This window comes from Oreochromis niloticus, linkage group LG4 (assembly GCF_001858045.2).
Source record: "Oreochromis niloticus isolate F11D_XX linkage group LG4, O_niloticus_UMD_NMBU, whole genome shotgun sequence".
Classification (NCBI taxonomy): domain Eukaryota; kingdom Metazoa; phylum Chordata; class Actinopteri; order Cichliformes; family Cichlidae; genus Oreochromis; species Oreochromis niloticus.
Genome location: NC_031969.2, coordinates 16,907,397 through 16,929,413, shown reverse-complemented (window position 1 = coordinate 16,929,413; position 22,017 = coordinate 16,907,397). Strand labels below are relative to the sequence as shown.

General features: G+C 41.8%; 2 protein-coding genes across 3 annotated transcripts; one reads left to right on the top strand and one right to left on the bottom strand.

Moving 5' to 3' along the window:
* Positions 1–370: 370 nt before the first annotated feature.
* rfx1a (regulatory factor X, 1a (influences HLA class II expression)) lies at positions 371–16,807 on the bottom strand. The gene is given in 19 exon segments (XM_025906948.1): positions 371–2,681; positions 2,770–2,815; positions 2,909–3,062; positions 4,444–4,652; positions 5,028–5,177; positions 5,514–5,611; positions 6,139–6,290; positions 6,427–6,533; positions 6,877–6,995; positions 8,627–8,760; positions 9,020–9,139; positions 10,883–11,064; positions 11,759–11,913; positions 11,916–12,196; positions 12,313–12,410; positions 13,136–13,231; positions 13,315–13,424; positions 15,727–16,104; positions 16,574–16,807. Coding segments are annotated over 18 exon segments (2,730 nt in total). The 5' UTR covers positions 16,085–16,104; positions 16,574–16,807; the 3' UTR covers positions 371–2,520.
* A 419-nt stretch (positions 16,808–17,226) lies between these two features.
* rln3a (relaxin 3a) lies at positions 17,227–21,557 on the top strand. Of its 2 annotated transcripts, none has more exons than XM_003452814.5 (4): positions 17,227–17,420; positions 18,721–18,808; positions 19,430–19,778; positions 20,956–21,557. In XM_003452814.5, the coding sequence occupies exons 3-4, from the start codon at positions 19,619–19,621 to the stop codon at positions 21,237–21,239; spliced, it is 444 nt and encodes a 147-aa protein (XP_003452862.1). In that variant the 5' UTR covers positions 17,227–17,420; positions 18,721–18,808; positions 19,430–19,618; the 3' UTR covers positions 21,240–21,557. The 2 variants fall into 2 exon arrangements, with proteins under 2 accessions (XP_003452862.1, XP_025762736.1); XM_025906951.1 differs by having other exon boundaries at positions 17,388–17,693.
* Positions 21,558–22,017: the final 460 nt, after the last annotated feature.

The following is a 22,017-nucleotide window of genomic DNA, read 5'->3' as shown; positions in this document are numbered from 1 at the left end:
TTTCTCTGCTCTGTACCTCTGATTCTTCCACCTCTGCCGTTCTCAGTGAACACGCTTGAGTTACCAACTGTAAAAAGTTGCCAGCACAATTGATCCGTTTCTGCTCTGCTTAAAGCAGGCTGACTTTTGAGTTTCAGGTATTCTGCGTTTCCTGTTCTAGTGTTTTATTTAGATTACAGCAGCAGAAGTGGTAACAGACGAGTGTGTTCATGTGAGCGTGGCCCAGGAAGTCACAGTCTTGTTTTTTTCAGCCAAGGGTGTCAAATTTAATAAGAATGTGTCTGTTTTTCAGACAGTAACCGCCGCCCTTACACTGGTAATGACTACAGAGATGATCAAATCAGACTCAGAAACCCACGAGAGATATCCGGTGTAATTTTAAAAATTCTTTAATTTATATCTTTAAAATTAAAAACATCTGAATTGCATTCTACCACCTCCAAAGGCACAGTCATACTTAGAGCAGACCAAAATTCAGAAAACACTGCCACTGAACATCTTTTTTTTTTTCTCATTTTGTTTTGTACATAAGAAACAACGCACTATAAAAATGACGAACATTTTTTTTCCTTTTTTACTGGGTAAACAATGGCCATTCTGTACGCTGTAGATCATTAAAAGACTGGAGTGATATGTACTCAGCTGTGGTAGCGCTAGACTTTGTATAAAGGATGATGTGCTGGTTTGAGGCTGGCAATGCCTGTGAAAAAACACGCACTGCTATTTATAGACAGTATTGACAGAAATGAAAAAGAAATATGACAACCGATCTCCATGAACAGTGTTTTAGAAGCAAAACAAAGCCATCGGGCATGAGAGTGAGAAAAAAAACACAGTGAGACGAGGGGAATGAGATGAGCGGTGGTGGAGGGCCGAGCAGATCTCTCACCTTTGGTCGATTTCTCTGAATCTCACCGAAAGGGTGAGAGACATTTGCGTGAAATCCGACGCCTCCATCTCACCGTTTAAAAAAAAAAAAAAAAAAAACACCTCCCAGAAAGTGAGGGGGGGGGACAAACAAAAAAAACTTTAAAGACAATAAAGTCAACATGTGCAAAGAGGCAGGGCCTTACTTAGCCTGTGAGTGGAAAAGTCATCAGATATGAAAGAGGATCGATAACCGAACGTACAATCACAAATCAATAATGCACACGAGGGTCGCTTACAATGTGTGACAACACAGCACCGTACACTGCACAAGAGGTTCACTTAGTGACAACGAAATTCAAAATAGTGGATAAATATACAGTAGAATATAAGTATATCACCGTTCTTACTCAGGCACAGTTCTTAAAAACACAAAAGAAAGAAAGAAAGAAAAATCAGCGAGGATCAAAGCAAACCGGTTTGGCACCCGAAAACACACAAATGTGAGGAAAAAACCAAAAACAGAATGAAATAAGGCAAAAACATAACGAGTCAAGGGCAAATGAGGCCACAGAGGAACTTAATGGGTGGATAGGATTGAAGCACTTAAACATAAACTATGGTACACGTACGGCACTTCTCTCTCTCTCGTGGGAACCAGATGTTCTTGTTTAAAAAAAGAAAAAAAAGAGAGGATTTTTTTTTTGCAGCAACTAACAGGAGTTCCTACTTCACAGCTGGAGCTTCATCTTTACAAGTGTTTGTGGCAGCTGAGGTAGGCACTCCGAGAACACGAGAACTTTTCTTTTTTTCTTTTTTTTTCCTTTTAACAGGTGAATCACACAGGAAATCTGCACACACCATCAAAAAAAACAAAATCAAACCATGAATGCTCTAGAAAATATCTACACAACAGTCACCACTCGGAATGAGTCACGCAAACAGACGCGCACGACCGGGGAAACGCATTCACTCGGCCTCTACAAATAACAGCAGAGCGGCGTGACCACAGTGCTCGTACAAGCTGACACACACAAAAAAGTCGCCTGCTGTCTTTAAGAAAAAAAAACAACAACAAAAAACCCCCTACGCTCCCACAAAGCGGTAAATGATGTAGTGACTAAATTCAAACACCGCTTACAGTCCGCTCCAAACACACACACACACACACCCCGCAGTACCTTTTAAAGACCACTTTGATACGGCAGTGACAGTGGTGGGAGGGCGAGCATTAGTTTTACAGCGATGAGAGGGAAAAACGGCGAGGCTACGGCGCGATGAGGAGATAAACGAAAAGAAGTGCCTGGCTTTAGTTTGTTTTGTTTTTACAGATTCATACAACAGAAGGTCCTCTCTGCATCAAGAGACCCCGAGTTTCTGAAGCCACGTCCTGTTACAAAACGCCACTGACTGTGGGTGTAATCAATGGTGGCGACAGGTGGTTGTGCCATCCGGGCAGCAGCAGTTACTGACTTGAGTTTGTTTTGATTGCGTGCGCCTGAGCACCGCATGCAATCAGAACAGTATGCAGCGAGAGTGCACGCGGGCGCACGTCAACAAGATCTATATACAGGTGTCAGGGGGTATAAATTACTGTTCTTTGTACATCGGCGTGCGTGTCTGTGAGATCGGCACGTGTCATTTACACTGCGGCTAGTTGTCAGCTGACCCAGTGGCGAAGAGAACTCTCTGGTCAGTTCTGGCCAGCTTGGCAGGCGGCTCCAGAGACTCCTCTCCGAGCACGGCCCCGTCGGAGGGAAGGGACAGCTCCTGACCTTCTTCATCACTCTCCTCCTCCTCTTCTTCTTCTTCTTCTACAACAGACAGCATAACAGAGATGGTTACAAGCAAAGCTTAGAGCACGGGTCAATCAAGACGAGCTACAGCAGAAACAGTGCAGACCTTTATCCGGATCCAGCTGGTTCAGACCCCGGCCTAAGCTGGCAAACTAATGGCAAGAGGGGATTTGGTTAGTGGTGTAAATGTGGCTTACACTATTATATGAATGTATTTGCATTTCTGGATCCGTGTATGTTGATACCTCTCCCATAACAGCAATGGGGGTCTCTCCTTTAGCCTGGGCCACTCTGTGCTCGATAAGGTAGTACATGTACTCGTCGTATAGCAGACGAATCAGGTGAAAGGATCCGAAACTGGCGGCACTCCGCAGGGTGAGGTCTCTGATTACCATGGAACTAAGGAGCAGAAATGGGGAAACAAGCCACGATTATACATGTACCACTTCTCTTACTTACAAACAGAAACTGCTTTTTTTCTCTATCTCATTGCTTTACTGGGACAAGGTTGACACCACGAGTCGAGTCGGTGATTTCTCACTAATCGCAACTTATTTACTCAATTTGAGTATTTGATAAGTTCCTTCAATAGAGCTGTGTGATGTGGGGTGGTGTGGATTTTAAATTTCGACTCTGCTATTTATTCCAGACAGGTCTGAGAGCGATTCAGAGCCTTCGGATTTCCATCCAGTCTCCAAAGGAAGCAAATGAATGGCAACTGACTTGTAATGACCTGCTTGACTAAGACCCTGCTTATGGGATGAGCATGGTTTAATATATATTTATATAAATAAATAAATTAAATTCCCCACTCGCCCTTTATCCTTCTTTATCTTTATCCTTCAAGCTCATGTCCCTACCAGAGGCCTAGGAGCTTGAGGGTCCTGTGCACTCACACACACACACACACACACACACACACACACACACACACACATATATATATATACATACATATATACATATATATATACATACATATATAACACACATATATATATATATACATATATATATATATATATATATATATATATATATATATATATATATATATATATACATATATACACATATATATATATATATATATATATATATATATATATATATATATATATATATATATATATACACATATATACACATATATATATATATATATATATATATATATATATATATATATATATATAATTTTTTTTTTTTTTAATCACTATGGCATATGTGCACAGGAAGGTATATGGATGCATAATTATGATTACAGCATAGAGGTGGATGAGGATTATTGTTACTGTTATCATTTGTTACTTTTAGCATTTATTCAGGAATATGGTTATTATGAGTACTACACTCATCCTTTTATCTCTACTATCCTAGTGATTGTCTTCTAGTTTGTGTTGTTATTGTAAGTATTCTATGTCCTTGTCCTGGTTATCACTTTTTAAACTGCTCTCTTGTTTTGTTAATTTAAAAAAATCCAGTTATTTAAGATAAAAAATTTGGACAGTTTCGATGATTATCTTGTGATTATTACAGTTAGCGATGACTTAACAGAGCACAGACTAGGTTTGTTTTAACTTCAGGACTAAAGCCTGCAGCTCAAACTGAATACAACATCACAAAAAATAATGCAAACTGACAAAGGTCATTTTAGCCCTGTATACTTCAGCTCGATAAAGATCCAACCAAAGCAAATCTATCAACACAAATAAAAATGGACTTGGGAAAGGTTAGGAGAGGCAGAACTTGGAATTCATTCTTTCGGACTGCTCCCCACCTGTAAAAGGACCACTTGAGCAGAAAGAGCTTGGCGGCTTTAGGGAAGGCAGGGCTGTGTTGGTAGGGCTTTAGGACCTGGGAGACCACACCGTCAAGCCAGGCGGCCCACTGCTCCAGTGAGTTCTGCTGCTGGAGGGTCAGCTTGAAGTCCTGCTCGAGCCGCTGGACCACACGGTCTTCGCACCGGCACACCCATGAAGCCTGCTCCTACAAAAGCACCAACAGGGAGAAAAAGGCAAAGTGTCATTATAGGGCAGTCACATCTGCACCAGTAAAAGAGGCTGGATGACCTTATATTTACAAACAGCAGCAGATGATGGAGCTTAAACTACGCACTAGTACTAAGTTTACTGTTCAGTATCTGAACGTATACCCAGGCGGAAGAAGCAGTTTCTTAGAAAAAGCAAGTGAGCTTCCTGAACAGTAAAATAAAAAAAGAGACACTATGACGGAAGGTGGATAAACAAATAACACATGAAACCTCAGTGTAACCACAAGCTACAGAGTCAGTTGCAAAACCAAAGCGGCATTCAACCACTGACAATATAATGTAACGAGAATGCTGCTAGACACTGAACCGACCTGGACGTTGGCAAAGTCGACGCGGTTAAGGTCGGACAGCATCTGATTGATCTGAGCCGTGTTCTGGAGGACAGCGCGGGCTGCCTGGGCCAGGTGGTTCAGACTGGTGTAGCGGCGCAGGGTCTGAGCAAAAGCATTGGCTGATGTGACCTGAGAGAGGAGGAAGACGACGGGTCAGAAAAAGATGCATATCAATATTTTCACATATATCCGTATATAACAGATGTTTTCTGTGATAGCTGCTCACATCTGCTATCATTTATTGACTTTGATGGAACTTCTTTTTTCCCTTCTTCACAAAAGCTGCACCACAGAGCTTTTATATAAATTCAACTCTAGCTCCTGCTCACAAAAATCTAATAATGTCTGAGCTTAGAGTCCCACCCAATAAGGCGATGGTTTTGTCATGCCTGAAGAGACTGTTTGCTCCGTGGCTCAGAAAACAAGCGGTTCCATCAGCGCCAAGCTAATAATGGAGGGCTTTACCTTGATGCGGACCATTTCCTCAGGGATGTTCATCATGGCATTGGTCAGCCAGCTCTCCAGGCTCTTGGCAAAGTTGCGAATGGCTTGAGTTAAGGCACCTGTGGGCAGAAATGGGTCTGTCACTGCTAGAGTGGGAAAACGATTAGCTAATGCCTAGACAATTAGCCAAGTTTCTGCTGGTCAAAGATTTTTCAATTTTTATTTATTTTCTTTTTGGCATTACAGCTGAATAACCAGACTTGTGTCCACATTATGTGGATGTGGAACATTTTTTTCTTTGGCAGCAATGTGATGGGAAAGAAAATGACGAATATTCAAAAGGGAACTGTTGGAGGTCTTAAAAGTTAAAGCCTGACTAAAACTGTAACCAAAACCAGAAGAAATAAGTGTAGCTGCCAGTAAGGGCAGCGCAGTGGGTACACGTGATGGAAAACAGTGTATTTTTTCACTACACATCCAAAAGACTGTCAGGAGGATCTTTGCTCCCTAGTTGGCTCATTTTAACAACATCAAATTGGCGCTGAGTTTTAGGAATAGCTCTTTATTTGTATAAACACACTCTTTAGGCATGGACAAGCATGCGTACATGGTTCACTACATAATCAGTCTTCCTATAGAGCCTTACTGGGGATGGGTCTGAGGACATCAGGGATGAGGATTTCCACCAGGCCCTGGTAGAGGCTGTTGTCACAGTCGCGGCTCCAGCGCAGCACTGGCTCATACTTGCACAGCAACACCAGGCAGGACTTAGGGAGACGCTTCTCTGACTCATCATGACTGCCGAGGCGCACACACACGCACACACAGTTTGTATGGAAATAGTAATGCTACGGCAACAGACAAATGTTTTTACTATCTTAGGACACAATCTGGATCTTGAATGAATGCCTGCCTGTGGAGTACAATCACTCACACGGCCAACGTGGCATCTCCGGCCTGACTTTGGCTGAACCTCCAGAAGGTCTTCCACAGAGTCTCCACCAGGGTAAACTGCAGGTTAACCATCACATCGAGAATAGCCTGAAAGAATGGAAAGAAAAGAATCCATACATCGAAGAATCGAAGACTGAGGACAAATAGATTATCGGGGGTGGGGGGGCAACTGGAGGAACAAAGGAGAGGAAAACAGTGTTCAGCATTTCTGGACTTTACTTTCAATGTGGTCTTCCTAACCTTAAAACTCATCTTCACCACAACATCTTTAAGAACTTGACATTTTGATCAAATTACAGTCAGTTTTTCCCACTAAAGGGTTATAATTGGTGTAATTTGACTTAGAGTAGTCCTCCAGTGATTCACAGAAAGGAACTACACACAAAGGAAAAACTTCAGTAAATAGTCAGTGGGTTCCAGTTTTGGTTACCTCACAGTGTTCTCTGTACAGCAGCTGAAAGCTCTTTATGTGCTCCAGCTCAATGCCCTCTGGCAGAGACTTCCCCTGGAGATCGATCTCTGGGAACTCTGGGAGAGCTCTGGATGCATCTGGACACAGGACAAAGGAACAGTGGATACTCAGAGAGAAATCCCATTAACTGCACAGGGTAATCAACATTTATGTGAATGCCACTAAATGTGCTTAGATGGATGCCTCTTCTGGTTTAGCTCATAGTAGGAGGGATGTGGCATTTAAATGTTGGTAATGAGATTGTCTTTTTACATTATGTTCAGATTAAAAACATAACTTCTGACGAAGTTGTGTTTTTGTATTTTCCTACTCAGTTGTATATAGTATTTGTATTTCTATTTTATTCTATTGTATATATTATTCTATTCTATTTTATTCTATTGTATATAGTATTTTATTTTATTTTATTGTATTTTATTGCATTCCAGTGTTTTCTAATTTCTGCTACATAACTTTGCACTTTTGCTGTAACAAAACAAATTTCCCACCTGTGGGACTAATAAAGGCCATCTTATCTTATCTTATCTTAAATATATAATCCGTCCATCCATTTCCTTCTGCTTATCCAATTCAGGGTCTTGAATTGGATAAGCGGGTAGGTCTCAAACAAACCTGGACAGATTGCCAGTCTGTCACAGGCTAACACACAAAGAGACAACCATTTAAACTCACATTCACACCTATGGCTAATTTAGAATCACCAGTTAACCGAGCCCCTCTAACTGCATGTGTTTGGACTGTGGAAGGAAGCCAGAGTACCCAGAGAGAACCCACGCAAACACGGGGAGAACATTCAGACTCCACAAAGAAAGGCCACGACCAAATATGCTAGATTCAAACCCAGGACCTTTTTGCTGTGAGGCAACAGTGCTAACTACCATGCTGCCTTACACACATAGAAATAGCCATCCGTCCACTCTCTTCCACTTATCCAATTCAGGGTTGGGGGGGGGCTATTCCAGCTGTCTTAGGGCAAGAGGTGGAGTACACCCTGGACAGGTCACTCGTGTGTTGCAGGGCTAACACATAGACATAGACAACCATAGACATAGACAACCATTCGCACCTATGGGCAATTTAGACAAACACGGGGACAACCTGCAAACTCCACACAGAAAGATCCTGTCCTGGTGATGAAATTGAACATCCTTGCTGTGAGGCTCTGAGTGTTAACCACTGCACAGCCAGCACAGCACCATATAGAAATGTTAAACATATATCAGGTGTAAAAATCCCATCATGCTATCAAACAAAGGAACTACGCAATTCAAATGCAGTAAACACAGCAGCGTAAGCATAGGCCTGTGTGCTATATGCTTACATAAATAGGAAACCATGCCTTATACACTTGTAATACACTGTTAGAGCAGATTCTGTTACTGGATTTGACAGTCTGTTAACAGGGCATGGAGGTCTTGTTGCTAATAAAAATGAAGGCTTCCCAAAAAGCCTAAAACCTAAAGATGAGGAGACACACTTTGTCAGGCCAAATTAACAATTTATTTCACAGGGAAAAACAAGTTCAAAGACTGGTGCTGTGTCAGGCACAGCACTCTAAACAACCACATAATGTAATGCAAGGTCCTCACAACAGGCCCTGAGAGCTTAGAAGAATATTTTGCTTGCTCACTCTTGTGACTCAACCCAATTAACATTTAAAAAAAAGCAGCACTCACTAACAAGTGTGTTCATTGTTTACTAAGCTCACCAAGGAACTGTTGGTACTGCTGAACCTGGGTGCTGATATCCACATGGCCCGATCCCTGCTGCTGTTGCTGCTGCTGACCTGCTCCTGCTGCCGTCCCATTGGTCATTCCTTCCACTTTATGAACAGGCTTCAACCTGATAGGTAGGGAGGGAAAAAGCACATCAGGCATTCATGTCTAGACAAAGGTGATAAATAATGAAGTGAAATGAAATTGTAATTCAGTCTCATAATAAGAGCAGCAGATGCCCGGAGCCGCGGGACGAATGGAAGACGTGGTGTGAGAGATGGAGAAAAAACAGGAGCCAGTGGCAAAAACCGTATGAGATGGAAAAAAGGTCAACTGTGTAATGATAGAGAAGATGCGCTTGAATGTGTAAACATTTCTGTGGATACCTCTGTTTCTGTGAGAACGGCTGTTGCCTCATAGCCAGGTGTTGTTGGTCTTCCATCAGCCGGAGAAGAGAAGAGCCCGCTTTGATTCTCAGCCCATAATAGTGGTATTTAGAATTACCCCTAACAGGAAGACAAATGTGGTTTTACATTTTTTTTTTTTTGAAAAGAGCCTAACTCTAGAGCATAGTGTTTATGCTGTCTGTTTAAATCTATGTTAACTCCATCCAAGCCACATGTATAGTCTTACTATACACTGAATTAGAATTTCATAAAACACAAAGTAATTGCACCCACAGCACCAAATACTTTCAAAAAGTCATTTCACTAGCTCACTCACTCACTCACTCCCTCTCCCACACACATGCTGTCTGTCTTCATCGCTACCCACATGTCTTCCTACACAAGGCAAGCATTTTGCAGTGCTCCAGAGAGCTTTATAGATGTTCGTAGAAAAATTAAAAACAAAACAACACAAAAAACAGCATTCTGCTGGAAACTAATTTAAGGTACACCAATCAAGCATAACATATGACCACCTGCCTAATATTGTGTTGGTCCCCCCTTTTTCTGCTAAAACAGCCCTGATATGTTGAGGCTTGGGCTCCACTAGAGCCCTGAAGGTGTGCTGTGGTATTTGGCACCAAGGGTTTAGCAACAGATCCTTTAAGTCCTGTAAGTTGCGAGGTGCGGCCTACATGGATCGCACTTGTTTAACTAGCACAATCCAAATTCTTGGGAATTTGGAGGCCAAGTCAACACCTCAAAATTGTTGCTGTGCTCCTCAAACCTCAAACCAACCAGAGCATGTTATTCTGCTGAAGGAGGCCACAGCTGTCAGGGAGTACTGTTTCCATGAAAGGGTGTACTGTGGCTATGCAGCCCCACACACAACAAGCTGTGATGCACAGTGCATTCTGGCACCTTTCCATCAGAACCAGGATTAAGCTACAGGAACGGTACCATGGCTGCATCGGACCACAAGGATCAGCTTTGGCCGCCCATGATACTGTCATCATAACAGTGGTTCACTATTGTTCCTTCCTTGGACCACTTTTCATAGATGCTTACCACTGGAGACTGATAACAACCCAGCTCCAACCCAGTTGTCTAGCCATTACAGTTTGGCCCTTGTGAAACTCAGTGAAACGCTTATGCTTCTTGCTTTAAACACATCAACTTTGAAGACAAAATGTTCACTTGCTTCCTGATATATCCCACCCACTAACAGGCGCCACGGTGAAGAGATAATCAGTGATATTCACTTTACCTGTCAGTAGTCAAATCTTATGCCTGATTGGTGTGTGCATGCATAGCATTACACACGTCAGTTACATGGAGACTACTGGTATCTGGTGAAATGAATAGAGGACTAGAGCGTTTAGCTCTTGACATGCATCACTGCAGCAGAAAAGGCCACAATGGAATGTGTAATGTGTTTGCCTGATCTCTCCTCTGTGGTCTTCCTCTTTTCCTCCTGCCTGGCAGCTCCATCTTCAAAATCTTTTGTTCAATATATTCACTATCCCTCCTCTGCAGATGTTCAAACCATCTTAGCCTTGCCTTTCTAACTTTCAAAACCACTCAACTTAAGTTGTCCCTCTCCCACTATCAATTGAATCCTAGCAGCTCTGCCTCCTGTCTTTTTGTCAGCATCACCATCTCAAAGCCATAAATCATAGAAGTTCCCTCTACCAACTTGTAAATATTTTCCTTCACAAACCCTTAACATTTGGCTCCACCCACTCGACCCTGCCTGTCCTGTCTTCTTCACCTCTCTTGTGCGCCTTTACTAATGGATATAAATGGGTTGCAAATATATTTTTCACCCTATGAGACCTAAGTTTGGGTGACTACACATCTTACCGAGTGCCCAGACGCCGTGTGCGTAGCCCCATGAACACAGATCTTATGAGTTTCCCGAATGATGCAGCATTAACAGGTTCTAGCTTCTGCTCCTGGCAGTGCAGCAAGTAGTGGCAGTAAAGGGTGGAACGGGGCAGACTCACTCCTTCAGCTGTCTCATAGTTGTCCAGCAACCACTGTACCTGACACACAGGCAACGAAACAAAGAAAATAGCTGGTGCAGTTAGCAAAGCCAGTATATACAGATAGGAAAAACATAGCGCAACAGATAAATGCACAACTATTAGCACACATATCACACCTTTGAACAGATACATGTACATGACATGCACAAACACACACACACACATTTCTCTAGTAGTTGTACTATACAAACGCAAATCCATTCGCATTTACTGTCCGTCTGTCATTCAGGAATGAAAACACAAATACATCTGTTTGCGTGCCGTGGCATACAACTTTGGTATGCAATGAATCAATGACCTGGAGTACTGATGGGATGCCGGCCAGACATGTTTTGGTTATCGCCATCATATGGGGGTTCGATATGATGAATTTGGGATGAACAGTATAGTGTCAAGGCATTTCAGGCAAATTAAAAATGCCCCTCATTACATGCACTGCAATGGTATGAAAATGATGAGGTCATGGTTTTGTTTTCTTTGAGGAAATCACAGTTAAAGCAAAAAATAAATAAATAAATAAATAAAATTTCAGCTAACATTTTTGTGCTCCTAATCTCCAAATTGTTCACTTGTGTTTTCCACTTTGACAAAACTCAAACTATGACGTCATCAGTGTGCGCCACCAAAAGGGGGGGTTGTGTGGATGAGAACAGAACGAGAAGAAATTCCTGCGCTTGGCGCCTCTGCATACCTTCTTGTCTGCCGACGGCACACTACTCTCCTCGCCCTCTGTAATACTCACAGTGGCCGGAGAGGCGCGGGCGGTGTGTGAGTAGTTCTGACTGTTGCCAGCTGCCGACCCGCTGCTGCTGCTGCTGCCGCCGCTGCCCAGCATGTAACCCCCTGGATCACATAACTGCCTGCCGCGCCGCCGTTGGTCCCTGCCCCTTCTCCGGCCCCGTTGGTCGTGCCGCCTGCCGTCACCACTGTGGCCCCTCCCCCCGCCGCAGTGGTAGGCTGGGCCACAAACATCGATACGCCCGCTGTGGTGCCGGCTGTCACGGACACAGTCAGAGGTGTGCCGGGCGTGGAGGGCTGGGCGCCGGAAGTCGGCTGACCTTCATAATATGGAGCGGCGGTGGTCTGGGTGTACAAAGGGGTGTCGGTGTAAGGGAAGGTGCCGGAGCGACTGGATGAGAGACATGCAAAGATAGGTTACAAAACCAAGCAGCCGAGCAAAGAAGTAAGAAAAAGAAAACAAAAGCTCCGTGTGGACAAGGGTTAGAAAATGAGTTTCATTCTAACATGGTGCTGGTGGTGTAGTTGTTTTCTCCTCCTTCCACATACTGCACTTGATTGGTGTACACATGTTGCACTGGCACTGATGTGAGCTGCTGCTGGACCTAAGGAGTGAGCGCACACACACAGACACACACACAAACACCAAAATCCAATAAATCCTCGGCCATCTTGTTGAACCACATCAACTCTTCATCCTTTAGAATCTTAATATCTTTCATGTCCGGCCTTGTTTTTGCACTACAAACATTTCTTATACAGTCAGCTTCTCTGTCCACTCATCTTTATAGCAGCAGATTCCCTCGTGTCCCTGACCTACTTGGAAAGCGGCGGTTGCTGTGTGCAGAGGTGGCTGATTGGGACCTGAGCTGAGGATGGAAGGGTGGCCTATCTCTCTCTCAGCATGCACAGAGAGCATGTGCAGTGGCTGCCAATACTCATTCAAGGGGAGGTAGACGGGGAGGTAGACGGGTTTGCAGCAGCAGCCGCTTACGCAGTCTGCAAGGCAGACTGACTCCTCAGCCTCATGACGCAGCTGCCAGTCTTCTAGTTTCCTATCCCTGACTAAACCAGTCACCTCCGTTGTAAGGGGAAGCTGAAAAGTTGCAGATTTGACCACAAAAACAATGAGCTGACTAATACTGAGCCAAAACACAAGGAAGTAGCAAAGTTTTGTACGCATCACAAGTCACATTGATCACACATTTAGTGAAGTGAAGCTGCGATGACTTGCTCGCTTTTATGCACTGGTTAGTGAAAGCATAAGTTATTTTCAGACATCACGCATATGCCATCACCACTGACAAACTCCAATGCGGTGTTGGGTTACCTCCTGGGTGATGTGGACAGGCTGTAGACTGGTGACGCTGAGCTGTGTGCCTGGCTCAGTTTTAGCAATCTGGGAGGTGGCCTGCACCACTGACCTCTATTGAGATGAAGAGAAGATTCAAGAGCAAAGAAAACAACATAACATAACCGAACATAACTGTGTATGTGTGCAAATTTTACCTGCTGAGCTGTCTGCACCTGCTGAACAACTTGTGTGGGGACTCCAGTCTGCACCACAGCTGGAGGTGGACTGGAGTCTGACACACTGTCATTCGAGTGAAGGGAACCCTCTGAAAGATAAAGAGGGTATCTTAGTATCTGCACAAATTAGTGATATTATTTCTACTTCATTAAGCTGATCATACACTGCCTCTCATCTCTTGTTACAGCTGATTAATAATAAAGTGGTAACACTAATGGTGTAATAAAGCAGATAAAATCATGTCTTTAAACATGTAAAAGTATGCACAAATTAAAAATCTCCCCACCTAAAAAAAACATTTGCACTTAATTATTTGTCAATTTTTTGCTTGAAAAACCTTTATGAAAACTAATGATAGGAATTTTTTTTTTTAAAAACATCTTTTAAAGACACATACCAGAAATGTTAAGGTGTCTCCCCACATTACTATTACTACCCGTGCAAGTAGGGGAGACCGGGGATAGTTGTAACGTGGGTCAGTTGTAACACTTCCAATTTCTCCAATCAGGGCTAAGTTTAAAATGATGTGATTCATCCTGTGCATGCCCAATTCAGTTCTGCTATCACATGTGAAAAATCAGCACATTTTGTCAAACACAGACAATTTAACACGAAAAAAAGTAATTTGTATGCCAAAAAGTAAGTTTTTCTACTTTATTTCAATTTCTAATAGCATTATCTGCTTTGCAGTTAAACTCATCAAACTTAAATTATGTTATTTGTATGTCTATGGGGATATATTCTGTGTAGGTCTTTAGTGCTAATGTTTTAGCCGTTGGCTGTAATCTTAGCTAGTTCATGGCTATAGGAGTCTGGGTCAGTTGTAACAGCAACAGTCTGGGTTAGTTGTAACAATAATGCAGATGTTACAACTTACCACACAATTACTTTAACTTATATTAAACAAGTTGGGGCAACGGCATCAGCAGAGAGAGGTTCACTGGTCGCCTTTGTATATGCGGTTAATGCCATTGGCAACACAATTCCTCCACTGTTTGTGTTCCCACACATACATTATGCAGACCACTGTGTCAGAGATGGACCAGTAGGAAGTATTGGTAGTGGAAATAAATCAGGATGGATGCAAGAAACAGATTTCCTCATCTTTCTGAAGCACTTTGCAAACCACACCAAGGTAAGCCATGATAAAAAGTAATGGAATTGCGATGCTGGTGCACAACTACATTTTTTCAGCTTCATTGTTATGTTCAAAAGTTGGTGCAAGAGTTGTAGGTTATAATGCCCACTGAGCCAATGAGGCCAAACTCAAGGAAGACCAACCAAAATGAATGAAATATTCAGTTGCAGAAAATTCCATCATTTGTCTTTTTTGGGGGGTTGGAATATGTTCAAAAGCTAGATTTCTGCATTCTGTCACACACACATAGCTACATAAATGGCTCTAAGTGCATTCATGTGTTGAATAAAAAAGATTGCATGTTAATGTTTTGCCAGTACCCTTATTTCACTGTGTTACATTTCATCCCAGGATATGTTACAACTAACCCAGACTATGGGGTTAATTGTAACATTTCACTCTTTGTGTTTGAGACCATACCATGCAATGGGTAATTGTGCTGCAGAGAAAATAGCTGCACTATTTAATAGCAGAGACATGTAAATACTTTGCATTACATTTTGAATCCACTACCTTAAAAGAGCTCCAATTTACAGACAGAAATGTCAAAAATGTTACAACTATCCCCGGTCTCCCCTACTTTAAAGAAACCAAATACTTGCATTGTTTACACAGTTGCCCAAAGAAGCCCCCCAAAGAAAAGCCAAAAAGCTACGAAAATGTATTAGCCTGAATCTTATTTTTATTTAGTAAAAGATCCAGGACACAATTAAAATTGACCACAGAGGATAAGCCTGTGAGACCGGGTCTGTAACACAGTTTTGCTTGATTCGCCACACACCCTTATACCAAACTGGGATTATCCGGTATGCGAGCCGAGCGTTTTTGTCTGCCTGAGCCTTTACAAATACTTGACTGTACAAGTCGAATTCAATAAGTCGGGCAAAATCAGGTATTTCTGCTGCAGCTAATTACTAGTTTACTCACCTTCACCTCCTAGAACCTGTGCATTAAACTCCACGCCTCGCCCTTTTTGGTTTCGTCCTTATAAATCAAATCTGCTTTGTCAAATAAAAGGATGAGTCTTAAAAAACCCTTAAGATAAATTCTGATCATCCATTGTGAAACACCTCTGACTGGTTAACTTCAGGCCTTGTCCCAACAGATCTTAATTTGTGATGTGTTATATGACTGTGGGGTGGCAGATAGAGACACATTTACACAGGCTGAAGCAAGGAACTTCTAGGACACTTGTGTTATGATATAATATTTAATTGGGTTCACATGCACTGTTAGTGCAGAAAGCCTTTACCTGTGACGGTAACAACGATGTACTGTGGAGTGCTCTGAGCATTTCCTGACTGCGTGGGGGAGCCCTGGATCTCTGCAGTCACATACTGCGTCTGAGCTGGCTGGGCTTGCACTGTGGACTGGGTCTGACTAGCAGCGGGCTTTTGGGTGGTGATCGAAGGGGCTTGCTCTGTGGGAGTAGTTTGGCCTGTGGGTGTGACCACAGTGGGAGCAGCCACAGTAGTTTGAATCTCAGCCAAAAATTGTGGGGCAGTTACAGGGGTGGAGCTGGCATCAGGTTGACCCGTTGTGACAGTGACAGCAGTCCCCTGAGTTTGGGCCGCTGGCTGGATCTCACCTACGTAGCCTGTAGTGGCCATTACAAGAGCAGGGAATCAGGCTGGGGAAAAAAGAAAACAAGACAACAAGTTACACATTTTCAAACTAAGCTGTTTGTTTCCAAAATAGTAGACAATGTTGTGTTAAAAAAAAAGGCAGTGAGGCAAATTTAGTACAACCAAAATATATACATCATAGGTCCCAGTAAAGGTTACAAATATGTAAACAATCATGAAGAAGGAGTCCAACTTGTCAATTGCATAGGTAACATTTAAACAGAAGGTAGGAGGTTAAACTCTATCATAGGAATCAGCATTAGATCACGTCTTTTCTATCAATATTAGCCTGTAATAAGCAGCTCATACACCACACAGATATTTTTACATGCTCATTTCTCACCTAGATGTAAATGAATGATCGAGGGGGGTGTCTGAAAGTATTATTGTGGCCAGGGCCTCTCAGTGGTGCAACTCATGAGGAGATGCGGGGGAGGAGCATTGATGGGAACAAGCATTTTGGTGTCTCATTACCTGTAATGTGATCGCAATGCCTTTGATGAACATAAGCATGCCCGTAGAACAGCTAGGGAAAATCCCTTACCAAACTGTATTAAAGCTACAGTGCCGTCTGTTGTTTTGCTTTATGTCATGTACACTGTCACCGTAATCCACATTTTTAATACCATAACAAAGTTAACTTCTGTCTGTCAATAATTCAAGTTAAATAAACACAGCAGAGAGAAACATTTGTAACTGAAAATGTGTGTTTTCTTCTTTTCAGTTAGATAGTTGGGAGCTTGTTATGAATCTGAACCTGTAAAGGTGTGCACTTAGGAGTCTGCATCAGTGAACAAAGAGGTGAAAGTGAACTGTAACCTAGAAAGCACCTGCAGAACGCCCTCCTTCGCCACGCCCCTTACGTATTAAATGTCCGCCACCTGCCACAGCTTTCCAAACTTTCCGTTAAAAGACAGAACGGCATTTTAGTCAGCCTTCAATTTATTTAACTGCTCAAAACTAACACAAAACACGTCGCTCTATTAATTTTACTATCCCAAATTGGCCTCCCTTCTATTTTGGAAGGGGTGGGGGCTGTCGTTAGCTTTATGCACCCTATGTGTGTCTAGTCAGCTAACGGAGAAAAACATAAAGTGCAAACCCACCACTGACTGCACATAATTCACCGTTAACAAGACGAGTGTCCGTTTATAGTCAAACAGACGTTGGCTGCGAGCGGCGGCAAGCACGAGCCTGTCGTGACAGCCACTGATGCTAGCTGTGTAGCGAGATAGCAGGATCAGGAAGCTAACTGGTCTCTACAACAACCGCCATTTTGTACCTTTTGCATTTGACATCGCCATAACAACGGCCTGCTTGGGTATGCATCTATGGCTGCGTCGTCATGGCAGGCGAAATTCAGAGTCACACGGATGAGCAGCAAGCAGGCACAAACTATCGCACACTAGAAAGCCCGACCGGTTATCAGAATGACGGCTAGCTTGCAGGCTAACCCCCAGCTAACACTGGGAGGCAGTTGCCTGTTATGGCTACTGAAACAACAAGGGGGAAAAAGCAATAGCACAATTCAGCTGAAGCGTTAGAGGACATAAAATGCTACAGATCATGTTAAGAGCTTCACCTCTGGTTCCACGTGTGTATTTCCCACTGGCAAAATATCTTCTTTTATTTTTATGGCGGTTTCAGTTGTTGTTGTTGTTGATTCTCGTTGCTGGGTTCTTGTCGCCAGGGCTACCGTGGCTATGGCGCTTCGTCCTCACCAGGGCAACTGTTGCTACCCACCCGCTCCCTTCCCTCCTCCTTTGCTGTTGTGATTGGCTGAGAGCTGCCAAATTGTCTTAAAGTGACAGCGCCAGGGAAATTTTACTACAAAGCCTTCCACGCCCATTTGTGGAAAATCCCAGAGGTGGAGGCTCCCAGTAAAATCCCAGTGAAAGTAATAGAATTGTTTTTAGTTTGTTTTTAAATTGAAATAAAATCAATGCACAGCCTATATGGACTGTCATTTAAATTGATCCATCTGGCTACATTCATTGAAGAATGGGCTACTGATGTGTTGTTTTATTTTAATATTTTTCTTCCTTTTCTTTACTCTCATTTTACAATAATGTACATATCAGTCCATAACAAGGCACTACAACGTGTTTTACAAATAAATGAATACAAGGAAACACAAGGCTATATAAAGACAAATTAAAAAGTTTTGAAAAACAGAATTAAAAAATAAACAGTGAATTTTGCATTCTTACCTGTCATCACAACACATTACAGGTTATTATATATGTGCATGTGGCATATGACTGCATAATAGTGAGCCAAAGGCAACTTTCTTGCCCTAAATTTTATTTAATGTTCTCATCATACAACAGAATTTATACTTTTTTTCCCCACACACCACTGGTTTATTTACTGTGGTCTGTAGCATTTTGATATTGCTCCCTTGACCTCCACAGGTTGCCCCAGCGTGATAGTGTTTTAACAAGTGTCAGGGTGGATACCTTCCCAAAATGCCATTTTGTTAGCTTTGTATCATCACATTAATTACAAATTCAGCACCCCTTTTGTAATTTCCTAAATGAGCGACCTTTGACTATGCGGATATACAGATAAGAATGTGTTTTATTTGTCTCTGACTCATAATAAGACTTCTGTGTTATCAGACTTTGGAAATGTCACTGGTCCAGCCTCTGTTCTTCACTTCACCTTTTGGCAAAGAGCTAACAGGATGAGTAATTTCCTGAAGAAAAGGTAAGTTCTACATAAAGAATTTTTATGTAGGTTAACTGTGTCGAAGGTGATGTAATGAACTAGGATCACAAAAACCTGAATGTATGTCTGTAATATTGTTAAATGTCATCAAGACAATTAAAGGCCACATGCATTGGCAGAACTAACGTGTTAATTCTTTAGGGACCATATTTTTACAGTGTGTTTGCATTGTTTTTCCAATAATACAGTTTTATATGAATTAAATTTGATTTGTTTGAATATTATTTTAAAATGTAAAAGTTATTCAGCCTCAGAAAACTACATAAATATGTGCTATACACTGATTAATAACACTATGTATTTTTTTAAGTGCTAAAGGAGATGTATACATGTATTTGTGTAAACCTTTGTTCACATATGATATACAATATGTGTATAAAAATGGTTATAATTAGTATACCAAACAGCAATCAAGTAATCTTGTTATAACAGTCTAATTGTGTTTGTCATTGTCAGTAATCTGTAAACATTACGGGTTTTCAGGTCTAGTAATTTTTATTAAATAGAGGGACAAACATTTGCCTAAACTATTAGATTATAGATGCCTCTAACAAACTCATTAACTATGCCACCTTTGGTCTTCTTTTTGTCTCCATAAAGGTCTCCCACTGTATCTCCTGTTCAGATCTGTTCTTCTCTCAGAGGAGGCCTACATGCGCAGTATGCATCTCCTCCTTTTCAGGGGTTCAAGCACCTTTATAAAGCGCGCCTGGGTCATCTGAAAAGTCATTGCTTATGCAAAGAGCGAGTTAAACCAAATATTCTCCTCCCACTTCTTGGCTTGCGACTATGTGGAAAGCTGTGGTGCTGGCTGTGTGTCTGCTTGTGGCTGGTGTTCAGCCCATGGATGACCCAACATATGGGGTGAAGCTCTGTGGCCGTGAGTTCATCCGGGCGGTCATCTTCACCTGCGGGGGTTCACGATGGAAACGGTCACTCGGGAGTTTAGGTAAGCCCGGTGATATTTCACTTTAATTTTACCTTTTGCAACCACTTTTAAAATTTCTATTTGTGAATCGAGGTGGCTGTGGCTCAGGTGATAGAGCAGATTTTCTACCAGTTTGAAGGTCGGTGGATTGATTCCTGATTCCTCCAGTGTCAAGTATTGTTGGGCAAGATGCTGAAACTCACGTTGCCCTGATGCATCTGTTGGAGTGTGTGAATGTCAAAAATCACTCAGGCATAGATAAAAGCTCTATATGAATGAGTGAATGACACTTGTAGTAGAAAGCGCTTTGAGTGTTCAGCTGAGCAGAGAGGTGCATGACTATGTAAATAATTTAAACTGGTGAATAACACACTTATTAATAATGTAAGATCTGTTCATTGCCCATTTCTCACTATTAAATCCTTATATCCATGTGAATGAATTGTAAACAACGGACTTTGTGTCTGTGTCTTTTTCTGCTCATTTGTAATCATGTGGAGGTATCCAGAGAAATGATGCAAGGAAATTACCTGTAATTTTAAGTGTAGAATAACTGGCTGGCTGGTTAGAATGGCTGGTTAGCTAGCAATGGATTACATATGATCAGATTACAAAAACCGAGTGACTCCTACTTAATTTTTAGCTTTTTATTATAATTAGTGGTAATATTATTGTAGTTGTTGTTGTTGTCTGTTTTTTACCTTATTAACTATCATTTTTGTGACTTTTGCATTTCACATCTATCTATCTATCTATCTATCTATCTATCTATCTATCTATCTATCTATCTAAGTATGTATGTATGTATCTATCTATCTATATATATATATCTATAGTTGTTTAAGATTGAATTTGAGCGTATCCACTGAATTATGTTATTACTTACAAAAAAATGTATGAACTGTTCAGTAAATGACTACAGTTTAAAATGTAATTGCTCTCAGCCCTGAAAGCCTGAAAATGTGATATGATATTTCATTTACTATAATGATGTGCGCTTACTATTCTGAGCTATGTCTATAAACCACCAAATGTACATTTAAGCATCTAACCCACCAGGCACACTTGGCAACGATCCAGTGGCATCCTACCCTCGCTCCTTCCATCATGTCGTCTCCAGCAATAATGAAATGCAAATAATGCACATATTTAGCTTGGATGCCCATTCCTTCATACTTTATTATTTTTACTCCCACAGATGCTTCAGAGGACCCCTTCACTTCCCCTCAGGATGAACTCTCAGAGAGCTTGAATCACAATTTTGCGGTGGAGAGTCTCCTTCAAAGAAACACGGATCCAAGCTCCGCATCCAGAGACAACCAGGAGGGAGTTTTCAGCCGCTCTACCCGTTCATTCATCACCGAAGAGATACTGGAGGCGCTTCGCAAAGCTGACCGCAAAGGCCGCGATGTGGTCGTGGGCCTCTCCAACGCCTGCTGCAAGTGGGGTTGCAGCAAGAGCGAGATCAGCTCTCTGTGCTGAGGGTCGATATATGCAATCTGAGCGCGCCGGCTGCCAGGCATGTTGTACACCTTAATAAACAAACAGACACAAATATGCACACACACTCTTCTTTATTCACTTTTTTGTGAATTTTATATCCTGCGTGTGTCTGTTCAGTAAAGTCTGTTTAATGTCTTTGATTTTCAGTATCAAGTGAATGTTTATGTGGCCAGTATGATGTATAAAGAGATACGTTCGTTTTATGAGGTCTTCGCTTGTTTTCTTTTTACATTACCAGTAACTTTCTCTGCTGCAACTGATGAGAGCTCAAGGGAATAAAATGCTTTGCTAAAATCATTTGAGAACAAGTTCATTAAAAACCAACAAACACACTCGTCACATGACACGGAGGGATAAATGAATGGAAAATTCATTACAATCTGTGTTATAACAAATATAAAGTGACCGGTAGATATGTATTTTTACTTCAGTCGCCAATGCTTACGCAGCAGCTTTGCTTCCCATGAAATAAGCTGCTGTGGCCTACTTTGCTTTTGAAGCATTCCCACTTCCTTAAAAACATGCTTTAATTGGTGGAAGGGGGAAAAACATTAAATGTACAATAATTAAGTCACTGCAGCATAAAAACAACTTTTTCTTGGGAGAAATGACTGTATATTTGCAGAGTCAGTTTCCACAGTTGATTTACTGTTTTCAGTTTAGGTTTTAATGTCTGTTTAGTTTCAGTTTACTATTTATTAGTTTCAGTATTAGATTTAGTTTAGTTAGCTTTGTTTTTTTAGATTTGATCACTGAT